This window comes from Pongo abelii, chromosome 4, assembly GCF_028885655.2.
Source record: "Pongo abelii isolate AG06213 chromosome 4, NHGRI_mPonAbe1-v2.0_pri, whole genome shotgun sequence".
In the NCBI taxonomy this organism is placed as follows: domain Eukaryota; kingdom Metazoa; phylum Chordata; class Mammalia; order Primates; family Hominidae; genus Pongo; species Pongo abelii.
In genome coordinates, this window is record NC_071989.2 from 102,319,102 (window position 1) to 102,346,516 (window position 27,415).

At 36.9% G+C, this 27,415-nt stretch overlaps 2 protein-coding genes across 13 annotated transcripts in view; one reads left to right on the top strand and one right to left on the bottom strand.

Annotated features, from left to right (window-relative positions):
• Positions 1-27,415, bottom strand: part of KIAA0825 (KIAA0825 ortholog) — a 472,583-nt gene that overhangs the window by 419,597 nt on the left and 25,571 nt on the right. For 9 of the 12 annotated variants that reach the window (XR_010140095.1, XR_010140096.1, XR_010140094.1 and 6 more), the window contains exon 2: positions 13,422-13,570. The exons of the other annotated variants lie outside the window; for them this stretch is intronic. The gene's annotated coding sequence lies outside the window, so the exon portion shown is untranslated. The remainder of the gene's footprint in view (positions 1-13,421; positions 13,571-27,415) is intronic. 12 annotated transcript variants of the gene reach the window in all.
• Positions 24,656-25,363, top strand: LOC103890680 (FAST kinase domain-containing protein 1, mitochondrial-like). The gene has a single exon (XM_024247694.2). The coding sequence runs from the start codon at positions 24,688-24,690 to the stop codon at positions 25,261-25,263; it is 576 nt and encodes a 191-aa protein (XP_024103462.2). The 5' UTR covers positions 24,656-24,687; the 3' UTR covers positions 25,264-25,363.

The following is a 27,415-nucleotide window of genomic DNA, read 5'->3' on the forward strand; positions in this document are numbered from 1 at the left end:
ATTATAGGTGCGAGCCACCATGCCTGGTCTCTCCCTGTTTTTTTGCATCATCACCTTCTAACTCATTCTCTATCTGCTGCCAGAATGATCTTTCTAAAACATAGGAAAAAAAAAATCCATGTTTATAGCAATATTTTAATTCCTTTTTTTTTTTTTTGAGACAGAATCTCCTTTTGCTGCCCAGGCTGGGTGCAGTGGTGCAATCTCAGCTCACCGCAACCTCTGCCTCCCAGGTTCAGGCAATTCTCCTGCCTCAGCCTCCTGGGTAGCTGGGATTACAGGCGCCCACCACCATATCTGGCTAATTTTTATATTTTTGTAGAGATGGGGTTTCACCATGTTGGCCAGGCTGGTCTCAAACTCCTGACCTCAAGTGATCTACCCCTCTCGGCCTCCCAAACTGCTGGGATTACATGCCTGAGCCACCGCAGCTGGCTGCAAAATTTTAACTCTGACTGGGAATAAAGTTATACTCTTAAGAGAAAATCAGAAGAAGGTAGTTTGTAGTGGGGAAATAGTGTGTTCATTTTATTTTATTTTTAAAATTATTTTTAATTGATAAATTATAATTGAATATATTTATGGGCTACAAAGTGATTTTATGACATACATATACAGTGTGGAAAGATTGAATAAAGCTAATTAACATATCCATCGCCTTAAATACTTATCATTTATTCTTCCTGTCTAAATGAAACTTTACCCTTAGACCCACATCTCTCCGTTCTCCCCATTCCCCAGGCTCTTGTAAACATTGTTCTACTGTCTGCTTTTATCAGTTCAATTGTTTGAGATTCCACATATGAGAACATGCCATATCTATCTTTCTGTTCCTGGCTTATTTCATTTAGTGTAATGTCCTCCAGGTTCATCCATATTGTTGCAAATGACAGAATTTCCTTTTCTAAGGCTGAATAGTATTCCACTGTGTATATATACCATATTTTCTTAATCCATTAATCTGTTAATGGACACTGAGGTGGTATGTTCATTTTAGAATAATGACTTTGAAATACAAGAAGTATATCTGGCAAGCACTTAGAAAAGGGGAAACTGAATTTGAGAAGGAGGGAATGAAGCATATTTACATAAAATATCCATATAAATTATCATCCAAATCAGGACTTTTTTGAGATTAAAAAGCAGGTACCAAAAATTATTAAAATTATATAATTTTTGAAACACATATTACTAATTAGTTTTATATAATTGCTGACCTATAAACTAATTACATTGAAACACTATTTTTAAAAATAATATTCTTTCAAAAAATTTGTATCTTTGCTTTCAAAAGTAAAAACATCTTTATATTGCTTGAAAAATAAATAATGATTCTTGATATATTTTTGCATACTTTAATGAGTTTCTTAGCTGTATCTGTCATCCACAGATATTTCTTGAAAAATGCATTTTAAAAATATGACTGTATTCTTTTTATATTTTTCCAAGTTTCATTTTATAGTTAGCAAATTTTAAATTGTTCATACCATGAATAGACTCTTCTATATAGATTATAATATTTTTAATTGAGAAAATACTCTGTCTCAGGTGATAAGCTACCTGGTAAATTTATAAAGTTCAGAGCAAATTTTGCTAGATGAAGTATATTCTCAATTTTTAGTAATGAAATACATAAATATTTTAGCTCAAATATGTTTACAGGTACTATTTTTTTTTGCCTCCATGCAGATTGCATTTCTTTGACCAAAAATTTTAAAAGACAAAACTCATCAAATAAATGTTAATGATTATTTTGAACGGTTTGCTAAATTTAAGTGCTGTAAAACCATAACCTTTCTGAGTTTAACATCATTCTGGATCAGAATGTAAATGTATCCAACAGAAAATTTCATCTCTATCAAAAGATTTTCCCCATAAGTCTTGGGCATTTCAAAGCATAATTGGGAATTTCACAATTAAATCTTGCATGCAATTTGAGTGCTTATCATTGTTCAATTCTCCCTTTGATTTCATGGGGATATATTTCAATATCCTCCCATTTGCAAGCTGTTTTCAATAATTGCAATTCCTTAAAAGCTTAACATAAAAGCTGAATATTTTGCCATCCATTTGTTGAATGCTTTGACTAAATATTTCTAATGGATTCTGAAGAAACTGTGGCCAAAATTTAGGGGACATTTTTACAAAAATGTTTAATACCATATGGCACACTTAAGTTGATTTACAAAGTCTCAGACATTTCTAAAATCCAAAAAGAAAGTGCATAGTGTCATACTTAGTTATTTTTGTTTTATTCAACTTCAGTCTAATCATGAACATTTATAGGCTGTTTACCTTGTATATGTATAATCATATTTGTACTTGACAACTACATCTTCCATTTGGACTGGTAGAATATTGCAGATTTTGGGGATGTCATCATGAATTACTGTGTGCATTACAATATATTTCAAGTATAGTTTTCCCCACAGGTTCTAAATTTGCTAAAAGAAGGCATTTATATGATGTTGTGTTCCACAACAATATATTTTTAATAGTACCAACAGAAAATAATTTTATCATTGATGTTGCAGTTTGTAACTCAATTTACAATAATATTCACAACACTGTCAAGTGTTTCAACTTCAAAAGAATGAACTTTCAAATGCTTTACTTTGATTTAATGAATTAGATAAGAAATTTGAACCATTATTATTGGAATTAACTGATTTTCTACAATTAGAAGTATCCAGTAATACTGACGTACAACTGGCATAATTTAATGATTGAAGTTCTTCTAATGGAGTGAATACATTAACAGCTATTTTTTCACTTTTCATACACGCACAAGAAAACTTGAAACTAAAAATAAAAGAAATTAATTCAGAACAGTCACTTGATCTAAATGAAAAGTCATGCCTGACAGAGTGGTATACAAATGTACCTTCTGTGGCTAAGTATTAAAAGGTAATATTTTTAGATGTGGTCTTAAAATAAAACTGTGCATTAGATGTTGATGCCTCTTTCACAGATTTAAGTCTTGTTTTCCTGTGGTCAGTTATACCATTACAGAGTCATCATGGTGGATGGTAAATGTCAACAAACATCTTATGAGAGTTATACATGAATTATTTCCAGCAAATCAAGGAAATTCTGTATTGTCTGATAAATGTACACTGATATTTTGTTTTGTTATCACTGTTGCTAAAAAGGATTATTATAAAATAAAAATACACTATCCAGTAATAAAATAAATAAGTAGTTGTAGTTTTATACCATATGATACATGATAAACAAAACCTTTTTAGTGGCCGGGCACAATGGCATGTGCCTGTAGTTCCAGCTACTATGAGACTGAGGTGGCAGCATTGCTTGAGCCCAAGAGTTCAAGCCTATGGTGTGCTAGTATTGTGCCTGTGAAAAACCACTGCATTCTAGCCTGGGCAACATAATGAGACTCTATCTCTTAAAAAAAAAAAAAAGCCCCACAAAAAAACCAAGTTTGGACTATATTCACTCTATGGCAAGACTAAATAAAGACTAGGAAATGTGCAATCAACTGACCAGGGCACGGGCACATCAACTGGCCAGCAGGGCTGGCAGCATTAAGTACTTCTGCTACCACCATCACCCAAACCTGAAGGAGTCAGCTGGACCTAACTGCTCATGTCTGAGTGTATTCATTTTATCAGTAAGCACCCTTCATGCCATTCTTGAAAAAGATGTTTTACCTTACAATCTTTCCGGAAAGGATCTAAAAAAGAAAAATGGGCTATTGGCAATTTAGCCACATGTTAAAGTATGAGCTTCATTCATTACACTGGAGTCTCACATATGAACCATGTCACAATTTAGAAGTACACACTATAGGTCTACCTAAACCTATTCTGGTTTATTTATATATAACTATTAAATAATACTTCACTCAAAAATGAAAAATCTGCAATTCATTAAAAATTATAATCTACCTTTCTATGGCATGACATGGAAAGATTTTCAGAATATTATATTATTTCATTTAAAAAATTGTAGAACTATATATACAGCATAATACAGGATATTTTTGAAAAAACAAACTATCCCATAAAATAATAAAGAATACACACTAAACTATTAGCAGTGCTTATCTGTGGGTAATAGAATTAAAAAGGGACAGCAGAAAGGGAATTTTAATTCTTTATAATCGATTTTTGTTTGATGATGAGTGTCTCACTTTTGACACCTAAGAAGTAAAAAATGAATAAGAACAATATAATAAATGTTGACAAAAAGAATCAAACTCTGTAAAACATTTGAAGAGATTTATTCTGAGCCAAATATGAGTGACCATGGTCCATGACATAGCTCTCAGGAGGTCCTGAGAACATGTGCCCAAGGTGGTCAGGGTACATGAAACAGCTTGGTTTCATATATTTTAGGGAGAAATGAGACATCAATCAAATATATCTATGAAATACATTGGTTTGGTTCAGAAAAGCGGGACAACTCAAAGCGTGGCGGAGGTGGGGGGGTTGTTCTAGGTTATAGCTAAATTTACACATTTTCTGGTGACAATTGCTTGAGTTTGTCTAAAGACCTGGGATTGATAGAAAGGAAATGCTCAGGTTAAGATAAAAGATTATGGAGAGCAAGGTTCTTTTTAAGTATTTTTTTTTTTTTTTTGAGAGGGAGTCTCGCTGTGTCACCCAGGCTGGAGTACAGTGGCACAATCTCGGCTCACTGCAACCTTCACCTCCCAGGTTCAAGCAATTCTCCTGTTTCAGCCTCCCTAGTAGCTGGGACTACAGGCATGTGCCACCATGCCTGGCTAATTTTTTGTATTTTGAGTAGAGACAGAGTTTCACCATGTTGGCCTGGCTGGTCTCGAATTCCTGACCTCAAGTGATCCACCTGCGGAGGCCTCACAAAGTGCTGAGGTTACAGGTGTGAGCCACCAGGCCCAGCCTCTTTTGAAATTTTACAGTGGCTGCTGTTAGAGTCAACAGATGACAAATGTTTCCTATTCAGATCTTTAAAAGGTGCTAGACTTTTAGTTAATCTCTTCAGGACTGGGAAGGCCTGGAAGAAAAAGATATGGCTATGTTAATAGAGATTCTTTACAGATGCAGATATTCCCCCACAAAGAAAGGCCTTGCAGGGCCATTTCAAAATACGGCAGGGAAATATGTTTTGGGGTAAAATATTTTGCTTTTCTTCCTTTTCTCGTAATGTTATCCAGAGTCAGATTGGAAAGTCACGATATATAGAGTTAAATAAAACCCATCTGATGAGAATTTCTGGTTTGTAGGGCATGACTCCCCAGACCTCTTAGAAATTTGGGCAAGATAAAAAAAATCAGACCTTAGTCCTCATAAATATTACAAGGCATTAGCTAATGGTGTATCAACTGAGTGATACAAGTATCAAATAATCTAGCAGTCCGGCAGCAGGGAGCTCCCTATGGGCAGATGGAGATAGGAAAGGCAAGCCCCAAGAAAAAGGAAGGCAAAGGATTTCCTAAAGGTTCGGAGCCAGTGATCTTCCAATATCCATAGCCTCACAGATCCCACAGTTGGAGACATTTTAATCTCTCAGTATACATAGGTTCAAGCCCTCTCCAACTTGAGGAACAATCCACAACTAGTAAAGAAAGGATGGCCGGGCGTGGTGGCTCATGCCTGTAATCCCAGCACTTTGGGAGGCTGAGGCGGGAGGATCACAAGGTCAGGAGTTTGAGACCAGTCTGGCCAACATAGTGAAACCCCATCTCTAGTAAAAATACAAAAAATTAGTTGGGTGTGTTGGTGTGTGCCTGTAATCCCAGCTACTCAGGAGGCTGAGGCAGGAGCATCACGTGAACCCGGGAGGTGGAGGTTGTGGTGAGCCAGATCATGCCATTGCACTCCAGCCAGGGTGACAGCGTAAGACTCCATCTCAAAAAAAGAAAAGAAAAAAAGAAAGGACATAAGAAGCCCCAGACATTAACTTGAGAAGTAGATAATGTGTCAGTCTGCTTATCTCCCTGCTGTTCCACAACCTCAGCTCTTACTAACTTGATTATTGCCAATATATAATTATGTCTTCATTTTTTTAAAATTAATTTTTGTTAGTTTGTCTTTTTAGAGACAAAGTCTCACTTTGTCACCCAGGCTGGAGTACAGTGGTGCCACTATAAGCTCACTGCAGCCTTGAACTTTTTAAACTCAAGCAATCCTCCTGCCTCAGCCTCACAAATAGCTAGAATTAAAAGTATGAGCTACTGTACCCAGCTCTGGTTCTCATCTTGAAATTTCTATGTACTGGGATCCCACTCCTAAACCCCATTCACAACTACCTGCTCCAGTTTCATGGACTATCATCAACTGGGGGCCCTTGTAATTAAAGTGATGAGAACATCCCTGGAGCATCAATGGAACTGTTTTGGAGAACCAGAGCAGAAAAATCATGGATGAAAATAGTGAAAGATAAAATTGAAGAGGTATGCTATGGACAGATATTTTAAGGCCCTTTTTTTTTTTCCTCTCCAGGAGGAAAATATTTGGACTTTATCCTGTACATAACAGGCATCATAAATGTTTTTTTACTAAGGCAGCACATGACTAGTGTTTTATAAATATTTATAAAACAAGGTGTTAAGATGGTTTGGTGTGGGGCGAGAGAACAGAGAGAGGAAGATCAACTAGGAAGACAGTTAATTAGTAGATATGAAGGTGATGATAAATAGGAAGAGGATGTGGCCATGAGGAAAAAAAAAAAAAAGATAGATCTGAAATGACTTTCCAGGATATGATAGATAGCTTGGGGCCACTGAGTGAGGCAGACAGTTACAGCTCGGAGAAAACCAGGCCGCTGTTACATGTTTAGGCACAAACAAGCTTGGGCTTTAGGCCCAATTCACCAGAGAAACTAAACAGGGCACATGTGAAAATTATAAAATCATGTGAGAGGCAAAAGGATGGTGGATTACATTATTAGAAACTAGCAATAGTAAAGCCAAAGTATGGTTCTCCCTGAGCAATAAAAATCACCATGGAAGAAGACCAATTATGACAGTAGTGACTAAAATAAAGAGGTGGACATTGTCCATGCAATGCATATTTGATATCAAAGGCTTTTCTGGTCTTGCTAAAGACAGCCATAGATACCATACATTGCATACACATGCTGGCCTTTGGCTGAGGAGTGGGTGACTACTATGTTTGCCCATAAGGATTTCTGCAGGCCAGGGCCCCAGGATAGACCAGAGTAGAAAGATGAGGCTATAAGGAAGTTTATGCAGTAAGGGATAAATTATTACAAAGAAAATTCTTTATGTTTAATCTGAATGACAGAATGGTAGCTTATGAATCGATTTTAAAAACTTAAGAGGAAAATAGTGGTAAGAAGGCATAGCAAATTAGTGTTAGACATAATGATTTTGAGTAGGCCATACAAGTGGAAATGTTCAGAATACAGAGGAAGGTGATACGTGAAAGAAATGCATGAGTAAAGATAGTGCTCAGATGTCACACTATAGTTCATGAGACTAAGATGTAGCCAATCATAACAAAGTATTATTTTTCAATCTTTAAAAAAACCTTAACATACACACAAAATAAACACAAGGGTGAATAAGAGAATCAGCATTTATAGCAGTGTATCATGTTGCTATGGTTTGAATATTTGTCCTCTCCAACACTGATGTTGAAATTTAATCCTCAATGTGGCAGTATTGAGAGGTGAGGCCTTTAAGAGGTTATTGGGTCATGACAGCATAAGCCCTCATGAATGGAGTAATGCATGCATGAATTATGGATTACTAGATTAATGGGTTAATAGATTAATGGGAGTGGGACAGTGGCTTTATAAGAAGAGAATGAGAGATTTGAACAAGCATGCTCAGCCACCTCACCATGTGATATCCTGTATCACCTCTGGACTCTACGTAGAGAGTCCCCACAAACAAGAAGGCTCTAACCAGATGTGGCCCCTTGACCCTGGACTTCTCAGTTTCCAGAACTGCAAGAAATACATTCCTTTTCTTTATAAATTGTCCAGTTTCAGGTATTCTGTTATGAGCAACAGCAAGTGGACTAATACACACGTACTAATAAAATTAAACTAACTTACATTGCTGCTTCATTACTTGGTGAGAGAAGAGACACATCTACTCACGGAGAAATCTATTTACTCAATAATGGCACCTTACATTTATAAATTATAATAGTTGTCTACTAACATCTCCTTAAATATGTAAGTTACAGAGCCAATAAATGAGATGACCAAGATTTTAGTTACAATTAAAAGAAAAAACTAAACTCTTCTTAAAAAAAAATTTTGTTGAATTTGTTGGACAATGACCCACTGGTTTAAAAGATGCACAGCAATTTAACATACGTGTGTACACACATATCTTAAAAGGAAGCTTCACAAAGCATTACTTACCCTTAATACTTGCTCTTATATTTTCTATTCTATTCCTTTTCATTTTTTCATTTTTTTTTCTTTTTAATACTGCCTATAGCTTCTAAGTTGATTTCAGCATCTGTAGTTTGGCTTAAAGATTTTTAGATTAAAAAGAGATATTTATGATCATTTTATAGAACCATCTGTAAGGCTATGATTGAAAAATCCAGAAGAGATATTTTTAAGAAAACGTAAAAAAGAAAAAAAGCAGAAAATGAATGGTTGTGAGCTACTAACAGAGTGGGAAAAGAGACAAAGGATAGATAAAATCAGGTCATAGGGTGGACAAAAACAGTATCAAAGAGGACAACGTTGCAAAAATGAATGTGAAGTCAACAAAAGCTTATTTCAATACATGTCTTTACCTTTACTGCAGGGTATTTCAAAGTGTAGTCCAAAACTAATTTAAGCCAAAATACCAGGGACACTTGTTAAAAATTCAGATACCTGGGCCCCATCCCAGACCTAGTGAATTAAACTCTCTTTGGCAACTGAAAAGTTTCCCAGGGCATCCTTTTAACTAAGCATTGTTATCTCAATTCCTTTTACAAATCAGCTTTCAAAATGGTACTTTCCAAAAACATGCCAACTCACTTCACACATAGGTATATTTCTGAAAAGTTGTTAGGTGAGTACTTGTACACCAAATCATTATTCCCCTAAAGACTATCATGATCATTTCAGAATTATGTTCATCCAGAAACAAACCAGATTTGAGACCATTCAACCTTTAAACAAATATTCTTTATCTACTTTTTCTGTATTACTTGTGTAAGAGGTTGACAAAATGGACTCGCATACTCATTATTTTTACTTAGTTTAGAAGCATGTATATTTAAAATTACAACATACTGTTAACACATTCCATTTTGACTTTGAACACTTTGAACTAATTGCACTAAACTTAACTGGTTAATTATCATAATCAAGTGGTATTTAGCAGAACTCACAAACAGAAAAAGTGCCACAGGAAGACAGTTTTCAGAAAATACAAAAACTGAGGTTTGTATTTTGTATACAAACTGAGGTTTGTATAAAGATATCCCTTTATGTGGTGAGCTCTGCTAACAAAAAGTATTTGTCAACTTCTTGCCAATAAATAGCCAAGAAGTATGAGATGTGAATCTATTCAATTCAAAGATGGAAATAACAGGTAAGAACAACAGTAGTTAATATTTATTCACTTATCTCATTAGAGGTTTCCTTCTAAATCCTTTATATGCATTAACTAATTTAATCCTTACAACAATTCCGTAGACTGTGGCTTTAGACCTCATTTGAGGATGCTGAGGTATAGAATTATATAATTTTCCTGAGATCCCACAGCTAGAAATAGGAGGTGAGATTCAAAACCAGGCAGCCTGTCTCCAGAATCTACATTCAAAGACAGTGGGATACACTAGGATTTTAAGAAAGTCTTAGATGTTGGAACAATTACCTGCCTCTATATAAATGCTTTCTGTTTATGTTTTTTTCTGTTCTTTATACAATTGATTTTAAGATAAATTGTGACTACCTTGCACCCCTGCTTATGTTTAGTTACTAGATCTCATTATAATGCTCTCAAAATATGACAGGAATTCCAAAATTAGCATCAAATAGGAATTCAGCATCATACAGAAAAATGAAAATGTGTTTTAAAAGATACTTAATTCTGAATTTAAGGGCAGAATAGTACAGTGGTTTACAGCTGTGCTTCTCAATTTTTCATGTGCCAGTCACCTAAGTACATTGTTAAAAATGCAGATTTTCAGCAGCTCTGAGATTCTGCATTTGTAGCATGTTCCTGGGTGATGGTAACACTGCTGGCCTGAAGATTATATTTTGAGTAGGAAAGGTTCAGAGTTCAAACTCTGGAGTCACACTGATTATGTTTCTTTTTTTCTTTTTTGAGACAGATTCTCACTCTGTCACCCAGGCTGGAGTACAATGGCATGGTCTCGGCTCACTGCAACCCTCTGCCTTCTGGGTTCAAGCAATTCTCCTGCCTCAGCCTCCCCAGTAGCTGGGACTACAGGCGTGTGCCACCACACCCGGCTAATTTTTGTATTTTTAGTAGAGACGGGGTTTCACTGTGTTGGCCAGACTTGTCTTGAACTCCTGACCTCGTGATCTGCCCACCTCGGCCTCCCAAAGTGCTGGGATTACAGGCATGAGCCACCGTGCCCAGCAACACACTGCTTATGTTTCAGTCCCAGCTCCATTACTTACTAGTTGTATAACCTTCTCCTTATATACCTCTACTACATCCGTAAAAGAGTGAGAGCATTAAAGGGTTGTTACCAAGATTACATGGGATAATCCATAGATAGTACATAGAACAGTCTCTAGCACATTGAAAGAACTCAATAAATGTTATCTCTTAGTGTTATTGAAAAATATTAAAAGCATATATTGTATCCCATTAGAAAGCCATTTATAGAATTGATTGATCTGGCAGAAACACTAAATAAAATGTCATCATTCTTTTCCAGGCAATCACAAGAACATCACTGTACAATGAAGGACATTAAATATGTAAGTTAGAACCACTACCCAGCTTTATTAAATACATAAATCTGAAAGTGTTCTAAATGAATTTGCATAAAGCTGGCTTGGTCTATGATATTCAAAGAGCATATTTTGTTTCTATGCCAGAAAACTTTTCTATATTGCAGGTACACACTGAGTTCCAATTCAATTCATTTATTTGAATAGCTTCCTCTGAATTTCAAAAAAGGCATTTTAGTTTAAAAAATTTTATTTCAATGAAATATATGTCAGTACTAGTATTAATAGCAACAATAACAATGATTTTAAATATTTGTTCAAGGAAGAACACTGCTGTAGTTTAAATAAATTCAGAGGATTTAATCAATGCCTTCACAGACAACTGTACACATATTCAAACTATAATACATTGCAGCACAATTACTTCTTGCCTTTGAGAACTGAGACTTAAAAGAATATTATTTATCAAAAATGTGGTGATTTAATAATAATGCTATATCAGAGAAGCCAATGTGTAGGAAAAGTAGAGTTAGGACCACAAATGAAGATAAAATTTCATAGTAACTTCCCAAATGAAAACTGTAAGAAATTTATTTCAACACTGTTGAAAAATAAAGACATAGAAGGAATGGAGAACATTAGAAAAGAAAGACTAATGTTTACCCAGTCATTGATTAAAACCAGAGCCAGGGGTTTCAATCAAGAAGAAGATGAGAGCTAGAAAGTGTTTTTGGTTGCTGGCTATCTTTAAGAGTCAGCAAGAAAAGGTCAATAAATAATTTGCCTATCCTTTTATCTTTTATTTTTCCAACATAGGTGATTAAAAAAACAATTGTGGTATAAATTCTATTACATTTACTTTTCTAAATTAAAACTAGATTTAACATAGGCAATACAGACCCGCCCTGTAAAATCATGACAGATTAAGAATCAAGGAAAAGGGAGGGATCTGGGTGAGTGGATTATTCTTTCTTCTCTCCCCTTTCTCTTTCCCTACAGATTGGTGTTCCTGGCTACTCTTTTGTCTGCTGTGGTACTAGGTTTTTAAAAAAATGCATAACACATAAGATTTTACTTTCATTTTACTTTCTATGACAAGTGTTATTTTAAAATAATAAGATTTTACCAAAAATTCTGCATAACAATGCTTTATATAAAGGACTGCCAGATGTAGTTTCCAAGGCAGGGCTTACCTGTACTCAATTATATCAAATAAGATTTCACAAAATGAAATTAAACCTGTGCTTTTAGTGAAAAAAAAATCAATAGTGAAACATGTGGTTCTTTATATCTATAGAGATGATAACACCAACAAGATCAAATCATTAGGATTAGAGGTACAAGAAGAATAGAATTTGAACAGAATTATACCAACGTCGTGTCTTGTTATTTGGGTTTACATTTTTCTTAATCAAATACTGAAAAACAAAAATTTACTAATAATGCCTAAGCTAACTCTTTTCCATTTATAAATTAGCTGTCTCTCACCTCTGGAGGAGCAAGGAATTCCACTTCTGTATGACCTATTTATACCTCTTAGATTTATCACATGCATTTTTTAATGACCCCGAACCGAAGGAAATGTAGAAACCTATTTGAAAAGTTGACATTAAGGTTGCGACACCAACCAAAACAAGAAGAATTTAAAGTTAAACTGACACACAATCCCCAAATCAGTCTGTTATACTCCTAATTTAAAAAACAGTTCAAATGTGAAATCGTGATAGCATGTCAGCCTCTGCTTTGAAACTCCTGAATTTTGTCATTTGGTGTTTGTGTCACAACCTTAATATTATTTAAATATACTTTTTAATATCTATTATTTAAAAAATATCTTTGAATTGAAGATACTCTAAAGCTTTGAAGAAGCCAACCTCAAAGCACTGCATTCCTAGCATGCCACTTTTATTAGAAGTAGTGCATAAAACATTTGCTGTTGACAAATCTAATTCATTAAAAGGTGAGGTGGATGCATTTTAAAATAACTGGCTGGCATCATTATCTGCAGTGCCTTTTATAAATTATTCCTCTTTTCCCTTTTGACTGAACTTGTCACAGTTCCCTTTCAGAGTCTGAGTGTTATGCCTTATAGTCAATGCTTTCAACATGTTTAGACAAGTCACAAGTTAAACAAGCAGTGGTATTTTATTTTCTGGAAATAAGAAAGGGTAACAGAAATATGAATTATTTCATTCAATTCATTGATTTTGAACCAAAGACAAGTAAAGTCAGTTAGTGGTGGTTTTATCTCACAAGAAGAATTTAAAAATAAAAGTATACTGTTTGCATAGAATGGGGAATTTCAAAGAAAGGAACATAAAGAGAGATGCTGGCGGCCCTGCTGCAGTGTTGTGTAGAAGACTTGGTTAAAAATCGAATTGTGCTTTCCCTAACATTGGAGATCAGGTAAATCATAAAGCCAACAGCTGGCTGGCACACTCACTTCCTAAAGGAGAAAGCTAACTGTATTCTCTTAGAGTCCAAAGGAATAGAATTATAGAAGCTTTCAAGGAAACTGAGTAGGCACAGTATAAATTACTCAAAATATGAAGAAAAACATTTCTTACCTAATTTTATTTCAGAAGACATTAAGAATGAACTGGTCTTCGAATCCTAAGGAGGGAGAAAATTATTTCCTCAAGGTTTGTCAGCAGAAGAACTGTCTCTTTTCTAGTAACTTCAGCAAAGTTTTTTTTCCCAAAGTATTAAAATGTACCTGAAAAATGATTGGACAAAGCTTTATCAAAGCCACAATGGGATGGAGGGCATATTCACATTAGTTGCCCAGATTGCTAGTGACAGTACTATCATTAAATCATGACTTATGGACTTGAGTCAGGAAGAAGAGATGTTGGAAATACACAAAGACATCCTGAAGATTACATACGTAAGAAAAGCTTATTAATAAGATAGTCAATAGACTGTAGCAACACAGGTAATAGGGGCACCTTGGAAAATGCATATTTAAAACATTCCTTCTATTTTCACTAAAAATTGATCACTCCTAAAGAAATGTATCACAAAGAGAGTAACGTGTGGTTGCACCATATAAAACAAGCAATGTTATTCAATCCAAATACTTTTTTTCTTGTTTAGTTACTATTTGCTCCAAATTATTTATTAAAACCATCTTTTCCCCATTCTTCTGGGTGATCCTGTTAAAAACAGATTCCTGGGGGAGCCGCTTCCAAGATGGCCAAATAGGAACAGCAAGATCAACGCATAAGACGGGTGATTTCTGCATTTCCAACTGAGGTACCTGGTTCATCTCATTGGGACTGGTTGGACAGTGGGTGCACCCCATGGAGGGTGAGTCAAAGCAGGCCGGGAAGTGCAAAGGGTCATGGGATTTCCCTTTCCTAGCCAAGGGAAGCTGTGAGTGTCTGTACCTGGAGGAACAGTACACTCCTGTCCAAATACTGCACTTTTCTCATGGTCTTTGCAACTGGCAGACCAGAAGATTCCCTCTTGTGTCTGGCTTGGTGGGTCCCACACACATGAAGCCTTGCTCGCTGCTAGCGCAACAGTCTGAGATCGATCTGGGATGCTGGAGCTTGGTGGTGGGAAGGGTGTCGGCCATTGTTCAGGCTTGAGTAGGTGGTTCTATGCTCACAGTGTAAACAAAGCAGCCCAGAAGCTCGAACTGGGCGGAGCCCACCACAGCTCAGCAAGGCCTACTGCCTCTCTAGATTCCACCTCTTGGGGCAGGGCATATCTGAACAAAAGGCAGCAGACAGCTTCTGCAAAATTAAACGTCCCTGCCTGACAGCTCTGAAGAGAACAGTGGTTCTCCCAGCACTGTTCTCCTGGCGTTCAAGCTCCAATAATGGACAGACTGCCTCAAGTGGGTCCCTGACTCCCGTGTAGCCTGACTGGGAGACATCTCCCAGTCAGGGCTGACAGACACCTCATATAGGCAGGTGCCCCTCTGGGACGAAGCTTCCAGAGGAAGGATCAGGCAGCAATATTTCCTGTTCTGCAGCTTCCACTGGTGATACACAGGCAAACAGGATCTGGAGTGGACCTCCAGCAAACTCCAATAGACCTGCAGCTGAGCAGCTGAGGGGCCTGTCTGTTAGAAGGAAAACTAACAAACAGAAAGGAATACCATCAACATCAACAAAAAGGACATCCACACCAAAACCTCATCCGTAGGTCACCAACATCAAAGACCAAAGGTTGATAAAACCACAAAGATGGGGAGAAACCAGAGCAGAAAGCCTGAAAATTCCAAAAGCTAGAACGCCTCTCCTCCTCCAAAGGAACACAACTCCTCACCAGCAAGGGAACAAAACTGGATGGAGAATGAGTTTGAGGAGTTGACAGAAGTAGGCTTCAGAAGGTTGGTAATAACAAACTTCTCCGAGCTAAACGAGCATGTTCTAACCCATCACAAGGAAGCCAAAAACCTTGAAAATAGGTTAGACGAATGGCTAACTACAATAACCAGTGTAGAGAAGAGCTTAAATGACCTGATGGAGTTGAAAACCACAGTATGAGAACTTTGTGAAGTGTACACAAGCTTCAATAGCCGATTTGATGAAGTGGAAGAAAGAATATCAGTGATTGAAGATCAAATTAATGAAATAAAGTGAGAAGACAAGATTAGAGAAAAAAGAATGAAAACAAATGAACAAAGCCTCCAAGAAATATGGGACTATGTGAAAGACCAAATCTACGTTTGATTGGTGTACCTGAAAATGATGGGGAGAATGGAACCAATTTAGAAAACACTCTTCAGGATATTATCCAGGAGAACTTCCTCAAGCTAGCAAGGCAGACCAACATTCAAATTCAGGAAATACAGAGAACACCACATAGATACTCCTCGAGAAGAGCAACCCCAAGACACACAATCGTCAGATTCACTAAGGTTGAAATGAAGGAAAAAATGTTAAGGACAGCCAGAGAGAAAGGTCAGGTTATCCACAAAGGGAAGCCCATGAGACTAACAGCGGATCTCTCTGCAGAAACCCTACATGCCAGAAGAGAGTGGGGGCCAAAATTTGACATGCTTAAAGAAAATAATTTTCAACCCAGAATTTCATATTGAGCCAAACTAAGCTTCATAAGGGAAGGAGAAATAAAATCCTTTACAGACAAACAAATGCTGAGAGATTTTGTCACCACCAGGCCTGCCTCACAAAACCTCCTGAAGGAAGCACTGAACGTGGAAAGGAACAACTGGTACCAGCCACTGCAAAAACATGCCAAATTGTAAAGACTATCAATGCTATGACGAAACTGCATCAATTTATGGGCGAAATAACCGGCTAGCATCATAATGACAGGATCAAATTCACACATAACAATATTAAACTTAAATGTAAATGGGCTAAATGCCCCAATTAAAAGACTCAGACTGGCAAATTGGATAAAGAGTCAAGACCCATTGGTGTGCTGTATTCAGGAGACCCATCTCACGTGCAAAGACACACAGGCTCAAAATAAAGGAATGGAGGAAGATCTACCAAGCAAATGGAAAGCAAAGGAAAAGCAGGGGTTGCAATCCTCGTCTCTGATAAGACAGACTTTAAACCAACAAAGATCAAAAGAGACAAAGAAGGTCATTACATAATGGTAAAGGGATCAATTCAACAAGAAGAGCTAACTATCCTAAACATATATGCACCCAATACAGGAGCACCGAGATTCATAAAGCTAGTTCTTAGAGACCTACGAAAAGACTTAGACTTCCACACAATAATAATGGGAGACTTTAACACCCTGCTGTCAATATTAGACAGATCAAAGAGATGGAAAATTAACAAGGATATCCAGGACTTGAACTCAGCTCTGGACCAAGTGGGCTTAATAGATATCTACAAAACTCTACATGCCAAATCAACAGAATATACATTCTTCTCAGCACCACATTGCACTTTTCCTAAAATTGACCCCATAATTGGAAGTAAAACACACCTCAGCAAATGTAAAAGAACAGAAATCACAGCAAACTGTCTCTCACACCACAGTGCAATCAAATTAGAACTCAGGATTAAGAAACTCACTCAAAACCACAAATCTACATGGAAACTGAACAACCTGCTCCTGAGTGATTACTGGGTAAATAACAACACGAAGGCAGAATAAAGATGTTCTTTGAAACCAATGAGAACAAAGACATAACATACCCGAATCACAGGGACACATTTAAAACAGTGTGTAGTGGGAAATTTATAGCACTAAGTGTCCACAAGAGAAAGCAGGAAAGATCTAAAATCGACACTCTAACATCACAATTAAAAGAACTAGAGAAGCAAGAGCAAATAAATTCAAAAGTTAGTAGAAGACAAGAAATAACTAAGATCAGAGCAGAACTGAAGGAGATAGAGACATAAAAAACCCTTCAAAAAAATCAATGAATCCAGGAGCTGGTTTTTTAAAAGATCAACAAAATAGACCACTAGCCAGACTAATAAACAAGAAAAGAGAGAAGAATTAAATAGATGCAATAAAAAATGATAAAGGGGATATCATCACTGATCCCACAGAAATATAAACTACCATCAGAGAATACTATAAACACTTCTACGCAAATAAACTAGAAAATCTAGAAGAAATGGATAAGTTCCTGGACACATACACCCTCTCAAGACTAAATCAGGAAGAAGTTGAATCTCTGAATAGACCAATAACAAATAGGTTCTGAAATTGAGGCAATAATTAATAGGCTACCAACCAAAAAAACTCCAGGACCAGACGGATTCACAGCCAAATTCTACCAGAGGTACAAGGATTAGCTTGTACCATTCCTTCTGAGACTATTCCAATCAATAGAAAAAGATGGAATCCTCCCTAATTCATTTTATGAGGCCAGCATCATCCTGATACCAAAGCCTGGCAGAGACCCAACAAAAAAGGAGAATTTTAGGCCAATATCCCTGATGAACATCAATGCAAAAATCCTCAATAAAAAACTGGCAAACTGAATTAAGCAGCACATCAGAAAGCTTATCCACCATGATCAAGTTGCCTTCATCCCTGGAATGCAAGGCTGGTTCAACATACACAAATCAATAAACGTAATCCATCACATAAACAAAACCAACGACAAAAACCACATGATTATCTCAATAGATGCAGAAAAGGCCTTCAACAAAATTCAACAACCTTTCATGCTAAAAATTCTCAATAAACTAGGTTTAGATGGAACATACCTCAAAATAATAAGAGATATTTATGACAAACCTACAGCCAATATCATAATGGATGGGCAAAAACTGGAAACATTCTCTTTGAAAACCAGCACAAGACAAGGATGCCCTCTCTCATCACTCCTATTCAACATAGTATTGGAAGTTCTGGCCTGGGCATTCAGGCAAGATAAAGAAATAAAGGCTGCATAGTATTCTGTGGTGTATATGTGCCACATTTTCCTAATCCAGTCTATCGTTGTTGGACATTTGGGTTGGTTCCAAGTCTTTGCTAGTGTGAATAGTGCCACAATAAACATACGTGTGCGTGTGTCTTTATAGCAGCATGATTTATAGTCCTTTGGGTGTATACCCAGTAATGGGATGGCTGGGTCAAATGGTATTTCTAGTTCTAGATCCCTGAGAAATCGCCACACTGACTTCCACAATGGTTGAACTAGTTTACAGTCCCACCAACAGTGTAAAAGTGTTCCTATTTCTCCACATCCTCTCCAGCACCTGTTGTTTCCTGACTTTTGAATGATTGCCATTCTAACTGGTGTGAGATGGTATCTCATTGTGGTTTTGATTTTCATTTCTCTGATGGCCAGTGATGATGAGCATTTTTTCATGTGTTTTTTGGCTGCATAAATGTCTTCTTTTGAGAAGTGTCTGTTCATATCCTTTGCCCACTTTTTGATGGAATACTATGCAGCCATAAAAAATGATGAGTTCATGTCCTTTGTAGGGACAGGGATGAAACTGGAAATCATCATTCTCAGCAAACTATCGCAAGGACAAAAAACCAAACACCGCATGTTCTCACTCATAGGTGGGAATTGAACAATCAGAACACATGGACACAGGAAGGGGAACATCACACTCCAGGGACTGTTGTGGGGTGGGGAGAGGGGGTAGGGCTAGCCTTAGGAGATATACCTAATGCTAAATGACGAGTTAATGACTGCAGTACACCAACATGGCACATGTATACATATGTAACAAACCTGCACATTGTGCACATGTACCCTAAAACTTAAAGTATAATAATAATAAAATAAAAAAATAAAAAAAAGAAATAAAGGGTATTCAATTTGGAAAAGAGGAAGTCAAATTGTCCCTGTTTGCAGATGACATAATTGTGTACTTAGAAAACCCCATTGTCTCAGCCTGAAATCTCCTTAAGCTGATAAGCAACCTCAGCAAAGTCTCAGGATACAAAATCAATGTGCAAAAATCACAAGCATTCCTATACACCAAGAACAGACACACAGAGCGCCAAATCGTGAGTGAAATCCCATTCACAATTACTACAAAGAGAATAAAATACCTAGGAATCCAACTTACAAGGGATGTGAAGAACTTCTTCAAGGAGAACTACAAACCACTGCTCAACGAAATAAAAGAGGACACAAACAAATGGAAGAACATTCCATGCTCATGGATAGGAAGAATCAATATTGTGAAAATGGCCATATTGCTCAAGGTAATTTATAGATTCAATGCTATCCCCATCAAGCTACCAATGACTTTCTTCACAGAATTGGGAAAAATTACTTTAAATTTCATATGGAACCAAAAATGGGCCCACATAGCCAAGACAATCCTAAGCAAAAAGAACAAAGCTAGAGGCATTATGCTACCTGACTTCAAACTATACTAGAAGGCTACAGTAACCAAAACAGCATGTTACTGGTACCAAAACAGATATAGATCAATGGAACAGAACAGAGGCCTCAGAAATAATACCACACTTCTACAACCATCTGATCTTTGAGAAATCTCACAAAAACAAGCAATGGGGAAAGGATTCCCTATTTAATAAATGGTGCTGGGAAAACTGGCTAGCCATATGTAGAAAGCTGACATTGGATCCCTTCCTTACATCTGACCAAAAATTAATTCAAGATGGATTAAAGACTTAAATGTAAGACCTAAAACCAAAAAAACTGTAGAAGAAAACCTAGGCAATACCATTCTCGACATAGGCATGGGCAAAGACTTCATGACTAAAACAACAAAAGCAATGGGAACAAAAGCCAAAATTGACAAATGGGATCTAATTATATTAAAGAGCTTCTGCACAGCAAAAGAAACTATCATCAGAGTGAACAGGCAACCTACAGAATGGGAGAAAATTTTTGCAATCTACTCATCTGACAAAGGGCTAATATCCAGAATCTACAAAGAACTTAAACAAATTTACAAGAAAAAACATCCCTATCAAAAAGTGGGCAAAGGATATGAACAGACACTTCTCAAAAGAAGACATTTATGCAGCCAACAGACATATGAAAAAATGCTCATCATCACTGGTCATCAAAGAAATGCAAATCAAAACCTCAATGAGATACCATCTCACACCAGTTAGAATGGCAATCATTAAAGTCAGGAAACAACAGATGCTGGAGAGGATGTGGAGAAACAGGAATGCTTTTACACTGTTGGTGGGAGTGCAAATTAGTTCAACCATTGTGGAAGACAGTGTGGCGATTCCTCAAGGATCTAGAACTAGAAATACCATTTGACCCAGTAATCCCACTACTCCGTATATACCCAGAGGATTATAAATCATGGTACTATAGAGACACATGCACACATATGTCTACTGTGGCACTATTCACAATATCAAAGACTTGGAACCAACCCATACGTCCATCAATAATAGACTGAATAAAGAAAATGTGGCACATATACAGCCATAAAAAGGATGAGTTCATGTCCTTTGCAGGGACATGGATGAAGCTGGAAACCATCATTCTTAGCAAACTATCACAAGGACAGAAAACCAAACACTGCATGTTGTCACTCAAACGGGAGTTGAACAATGAGAACACATGGACACAGGGAGGGGAACATCACACACTGGGGCCTGTTGGCGGGTGGAGGGCTGGGGGAGGGATAGAGTTAGGAGAAATACCTAATGTAAAAGACGAGTTGGTGAGTGCAGCAAACCAACACGGCACAGGTATACCTATGTAACAAACCTGCACATTGTGCACATGTACCCTAGAACTTAAAGTATAACTAAAAGAAACAACAACAACAAAAAACAGATTCCTGGGAATCTTGTTAAACATGGGTTCTGATTAAGTTGATTTGGGGTTGGGGCCTGAAATTTTGCATTTCTAACAAGATCTCAGGTAAAGCCACTAATGGTGTGGGTCCATGGACTACCCTTTCACTAATAAGCTTCCACTAATCTATTTGTCTTTTCCTGCAGCAAAGTCTACTATCGTTATTCTTGGCTATTGACATTTTGCCTTTCCATATAATTTTAAAATCTTTTTTCAAGTGTTTGACCCTCCTCACCAAAACAAAGACAGTTAGGAATTTGATAGAGAATGCTTTGAATCTCTATCAAAGTTGGGCAAGTGTATAGCATTGAGTTTTCCAAATCATGTGTATTGTATATAATTTCACTTATTGAGGTCTTAATATTACAAAATAATGCTCTATTATTTTCCCCATGGGAGTTTTGTACATCTCTTGTTATATTTATTTCTAGGCACTCCATATTTTGATTATATCTCTTTGCAAAAACTTTTCCCTTTTTTGTATGTATGTATTATGCGTATAATTTTGGTAGGTTGATGTGTTCATCTAGGATATTTGATAAACTCTTATTTTTTCCAGTAGTTTTACATCATGCACAAATAATGAGCTTTATTTCTTTATTTCCAAAATCTGTACTTTATCTTGTCTCACTTTTAAAAAAAAAGCAAAAAAGGTCAAACAGCAAATGCATGAAATAATAGAAATAGATGGCTATTTTGTTATCTATGATCAGCCAACATGATCTCTCGGTGAGGTTAGATTGTCTAGGAAATGGATATGAGGTAGACTCCAATGGTTTCTTTTTTTCTTTGTTTTTGAGACAGAGTCTCACTCTGTCACCCAGGCTGGAGTGGAGTGGCGCGATCTTGGCTCACTGCAACCTCTGGTTCCCAGGTTCAAGCGATTCTCCTGCCTCAGCCTCCCCAGGAGAGTAGCTGGGGCTACAGGCGTGTGCCATCACACCTGGCTAATTTTTGTATTTTTAGTAGAGACAGGGTTTTGCAATGTTGGTCAGGCTGGTCTCAAACTCCCAACCTCAAGTGATCTGTCCGCCTCAGCCTTCCAAAGTGCTGGGATTACAGGCATGAGACACAGCATCCAGCCTCCAGTGGTTTCTTATACCATTTATTAATTGTCCTCATATTGCCTGTCTTTCTCTGGTGTCTGGTATACAAGTCCTTAATTATTACTAACATCCATTGTCCCAAGCCAAATTCCAGTTGATATTTAATCAGCAACGGACATAAACTCTCATGGACAACAGCCACACTGAGAAGTAGTGGAAAAGCAAAAGGAAACAGTGGCATTATCATGAGGAAAATGGTTCAGTTCAAACTAAGAACTAAGGTGAGGATGCCAATGTGAGGAAGCCATTACTGAGATACTGCAAATCACCTATACCCCATAGCTGAAATCACAAGGTTTCTTGTAAAATCAATACATAACTGAAATTGCTTTCTTGATGACAATGTCAGCTGGCTTTAAAGCAAACTGTGCTTCTTCATAGCTTTCAATTATTTGACAAAGGAAACAATTAGACTTACTATTCTACACATTGTCAATGTTGGCAACATTGGTTATCTAAGGAAAGGCAAATGTGTGTGATGGTGGGATAAAGGAATGCATAAAGAGAAAAAAGTAGTAACTAAAATAATAATAACCATAATAATAAAAAGTTTCTTTAAAAACATTTCCATAATCTACTGCAAACAGCAATTATGAAAAAGGAGAGCAATGTAGAAAATGTTTAAAAGGAGATGAAAACAGGACTAAAAAGCAAGTACGCATTACATTAAAACTGTTTAAAATTATGTGAGCAAAATTTCTGGTTAGGAAGCTCAAGCAGCATACATTTTCCTTCTGTCCCTCCAGATATACCTTAAAAAGGTAAAGAAGTTATATTATGGAGAGGAGAAATATAAACCCACAAAAATGAAGAGAGTCATCATCACAAATTTATAAATCACAGACAGACGAAAGAGAATTCACAGAAGAAATAGAACAGAAAAAGCCAAACTCTAAAATGTATGCAAAGAGGACTGTAATTAAAAGAATGACCTGATATCCATGGCAGAGTGTGGAGTAAAAAGTGAGGCTAAAAAACACAATCAATTGAAGGTTTGCTCAAGAAACAATAAATTTCCCTTCCTTACCTTTTAGTGCAAGTCATTACTTTGTATTTTCTTTGTCTTTAATTAAAGATCTGACTGTTAATTAAAGATCTGACTGTGGGTAAAGGGAAATAAATGAAAGAAGTGATATGCTTCAAGACATGAATTAAATGTCTACAAAACTATGAAAGCATGGGCATGGGTACCCCCCAAAAAAGCCTGCCTCATTCTGGTCTTTAGCTGACTTTAGCATACTGATCATTCCCAATCTATTCATTTAAAGCAAAATATACCAGTAAAATCACTGTTATCCAAATAAATTCTATGAAGTTTTAGATTTGCTTTTTTCTAATATGAATGCATAGCGAAGGACTACTTGACTGACATTCGAAGAAAAAATGGTTTTTCACATTAGAGACTGTATTAGTGCATTTTCACACTGCTATGAAGAAATACCCGAGACTGGGTAATTTATAAAGAAAAATAGGTTTAATGGACTCACAGTTCCACATGGCTGGGGAGGCCTCACAACCATGGCAGAAGGTGAAGAAGCAAAGGCATGTATTACATGATGGTAGGCAAGAGAGCTTGTGCAAAGGAACTCCCATTTATAAAACCATCAGATCTCATGAGACTTATTTAGTATCACGAGAACAGCATGGGAAAGACCCACCCCCTTGATTCCATTACCTCCCACTGGGTCCCTCCCATGACACATGGGAATTGTGGCAGCTATAATTCAAGATGAGATTTGGGTGGGGACACAGCCAAGACATATCATTCTGCCCCTGGCCCCTGCCAAATCTCATGTCCTCACATTTCAAAACCAATCAGGCCTCTCAACAGTTCCCCAAAGTCTTAACTCCTTTCAGCATTAACTCAAAAATACACAGTCCGAGTTTCATCTGAGATAAGGCAAATCCCTTCCACCTATGAGTGTATAAAATCAAAAGCAAGTTTGTTACTTCCTAGATACAGTAGGGGTACAGGTATTGGGTAAATACACCCATTCCAAATGGGAGAAATTGGCCAAAACAAAGGAGCTACAAGCCCCATGCAAGTCCAAAATCCGGCAGGGCAGTCAAATCTTAAAGCTTAAAAATAGGTGACTTCTGCAGTGCATGCTGCTCTCGCTGGGCATTTTTTCCTGGTCTGGGGGCAAGCTCTATCATAGGAAAGGTGATGTCTCCCAAGCAAAGGCTATGACTCCTGGGATATGAGGGTTGGGCGAGACAACCAAGACAGTTGCACCCCATGTTGGGACTAGGAATAACCCTGACTTCTGAGCTCTCATAACCCCAGGAGCCTCCAGAAAAGTTGCAGTGTGATGAGGGAAAACCTTGCTGAAGCTGTACATTGGAATGGGCTTACAGTCATAGTAATGGAAGCAAAATACACGAAGGAAAAACAGTTCTTTGTATCCCTGCTTATTGCACCTGACAACTAATTGCAGATGGTTTTGTTTACCTAAGAAAATCTGTGATGTAAATCAAAAAACATCTGTTTGCCTAGACTCATTGGTTACATATATGCTTCGTCTAAGAGCTATTTGTCCATTCTCCTGGACAGTGTTTCAATTTCGACCCATCAGTTGTGAACCACTCATTATTCAGATGAATAAGTGCATAGATGAGGAGCAAATATTTGATTTTATTGAAAGAAACAAAGTCATACTTTCAGAAAAACAAGTGGGATGTACATTTAATATACTTTGGAAGCTTCAAAAGCAGAAGATCAGTCTATTGAAAAATGTTGAGTACGTCAGAGACCATTCTCAATTTCTTACTCTTCATAATTTAGCTACAAATAAATTCAAATTAATGAATGGCAATACCCTGGTGAATGTGTTATACATCACACAACAGTTTGCTGGTGAGGCCCACGATCTGCTAGTTGAAGCACTAGTTACAGAAGCATGGAGAAGGTTAGAAAGGTTTGATATTAAACTGCTGTCAGAATTTTTCTCTTGCCTAGCAGATCAGCATTTGTATTTTAGTCCATTAATGGGAAAAATAGCTGATATTGTCCATAGGAACTTGGAAACCATCCAGGACTTAAGTTCCTTGTCTGTCTTGATGGTCAACATATCTTCTTTAATACCATGACATTTTCAAGAACAACTGGTGAACAAAACGGAACTTGTTTTTGACACCACAGATTCTTCTGAGGTCAACGTTGCAAAAAGAATGGTACAGTTTCTTTGAAACGTTAGATATCGTTATCAACCACTATTAGAAAGCTTTGTAAAGTTGTTTGTAACATTGGGACCCATTGCAGGACCTGAAGAAAAGAAACAACTTAAATCAACTATGTTATTGATGTCAGAGGAGCTAACCAGCGAGTAAGCCCTGGTAGTGTTGGGAGCAATGGAAGATATGGAAAGCAGAAATTCATGTCTGATTAAAAGAGTCGCTTCAGTTCCGCACAAACATTTGGATAACTATAAACCATTAGAGTTGTTGAAGATAACTCAAGCACTGACTTTTCTGCATTTCCAAAGTAAGGAGTTTTTTTTTGTGAAAATTGGAGAATTACTGCTTAGTTATTTGAAAATTAGTTTCATACCAACTGAGATGTCCATTCTGGTCTCTGCTATTTCCCTGCTCCCTTCTCCTCATTTGGACGAAGTGGGACTATCCAGAATTGAAGCAGTTTTACCACAATGTGACCTAAATAAATCCATCCATTTAGAATCCTTGCTATTACTCTTCCATTCAGAATTTTTAACTATGATCCACCTCAAACTTCTGCATATGGCTAGCCAGTTATCCCAGCACCATTTATTGAATAGGGGTCATTTCCCCATTGCTTGTTTTTGTCAACTTTGATAAAGATCAGATGGTTGTAGGTGTGTGGCCTTATTTCTGGGCTCTATGTCTATGTGTCTGTTTTTATAGTGTAACATGATGTTTTCGTTACTGTAGCCCTGTAGTAGTTTAAAACCGACTAACTTGATGCCTCTGGCTTTGTTCCTTCTGCTAAGCATTGCCTTGGCTATTTGGGCTCCTTTTGTTCCACAGGAATTTTAAAATAGTTTTTTTCTAGTCTCTGAAGAATGTCATTGGTAGTTTGATAGGAATAGCATTAAATCTGTAAATTGCTTTGGGCAGTATGACTATTTTAATGATATTGAGTCTATCAATCCATAAGCATGGAATGTTTTTCCATTTATTTGTGTCATCTCTGATTTCTTTCATCAGTGTTTTGTAACCGTCATTGTAGAGATCTTTCACCTCCCTGGTTAGTTGTCTTCCTAGGTATTTTATTATTTTTGTGGCAATTGTGAATGGGATCGTGTTCCTGATTTGGCACCATGCTTGGTTGTTGTTGGTATATAGGAATGCTAGTAATTTTTATATGTTGATTTTGTATCCTGAAACTTTGCTGAAGTTATTTTATCATCTAAAGGAGCGTTTAGGCTGAGACTATGTCATTTTCTACATATAAAATCATGTCATCTGCAAACAGGGATAGTAAGACTTCCTCTCTTCCTATTTGGATGCTGTTTCTTTCTTTCTCTTGCCTTATTGCTCTGTCCAGGGCTTCCAATACTGCGTTGAACAGGAGTGGTGAGAGAGGGCATCCTTTTCTTGTGCCAGTTTTTAAGGGGAATGCTCCCAGCTTTTGGCCATTCAGTATGATGTTGGCTGAGAATATACATTTTTGGGCAACCATCAAGAACATTATCCAAAATAGACCACGTACCTAGGTCATAAACAAGTCTCAATAAATTTTAAAAGAATAAAATCATAAAACATACGTTTTATCAGCACAACTGAATTAAATTAGAAATCAATAGCATAAAGATATCTGGGAAAACCCTCAATATTTGGGAGTTAAAGAACACACTCCTAAATAACCAATGCACCAAAAAAAGTGACAGCAGTATAAGAAAATATATTTTACTGAATTAAAGAAAAAACACAATATTACACATTTCATATGATGCATAAAAGTGTTTGAAAGTAATTAATACCTCTTTCAGGAAACAAAGGAAAGAAATCTTTCCAAGACGTTCTACAATGATAGTACTACCCTGATATCCAAGACAAACACATCCCATTCTGTATATAGTCATGTGCCACTTAAAGATGGTGATACATTCTGAGAAGTGCATCATTAGGCAATTTTTTCACTGTATGAACATCATACAGTGTACTTACACAAACATCAATGGTATAGCCACTATATACCTAGGCTATAATGGTATTGCTTATAGCTCCTGGGCTACAAACTGTTACAGCATGTGACTGTACT

Excerpts from the sequence above, each read along its gene's own strand:
- LOC103890680 (XM_024247694.2), top strand. The coding sequence starts at position 24,688 with ATGCTTCGTCTAAGAGCTATTTGTCCATTCTCCTGGACAGTGTTTCAA.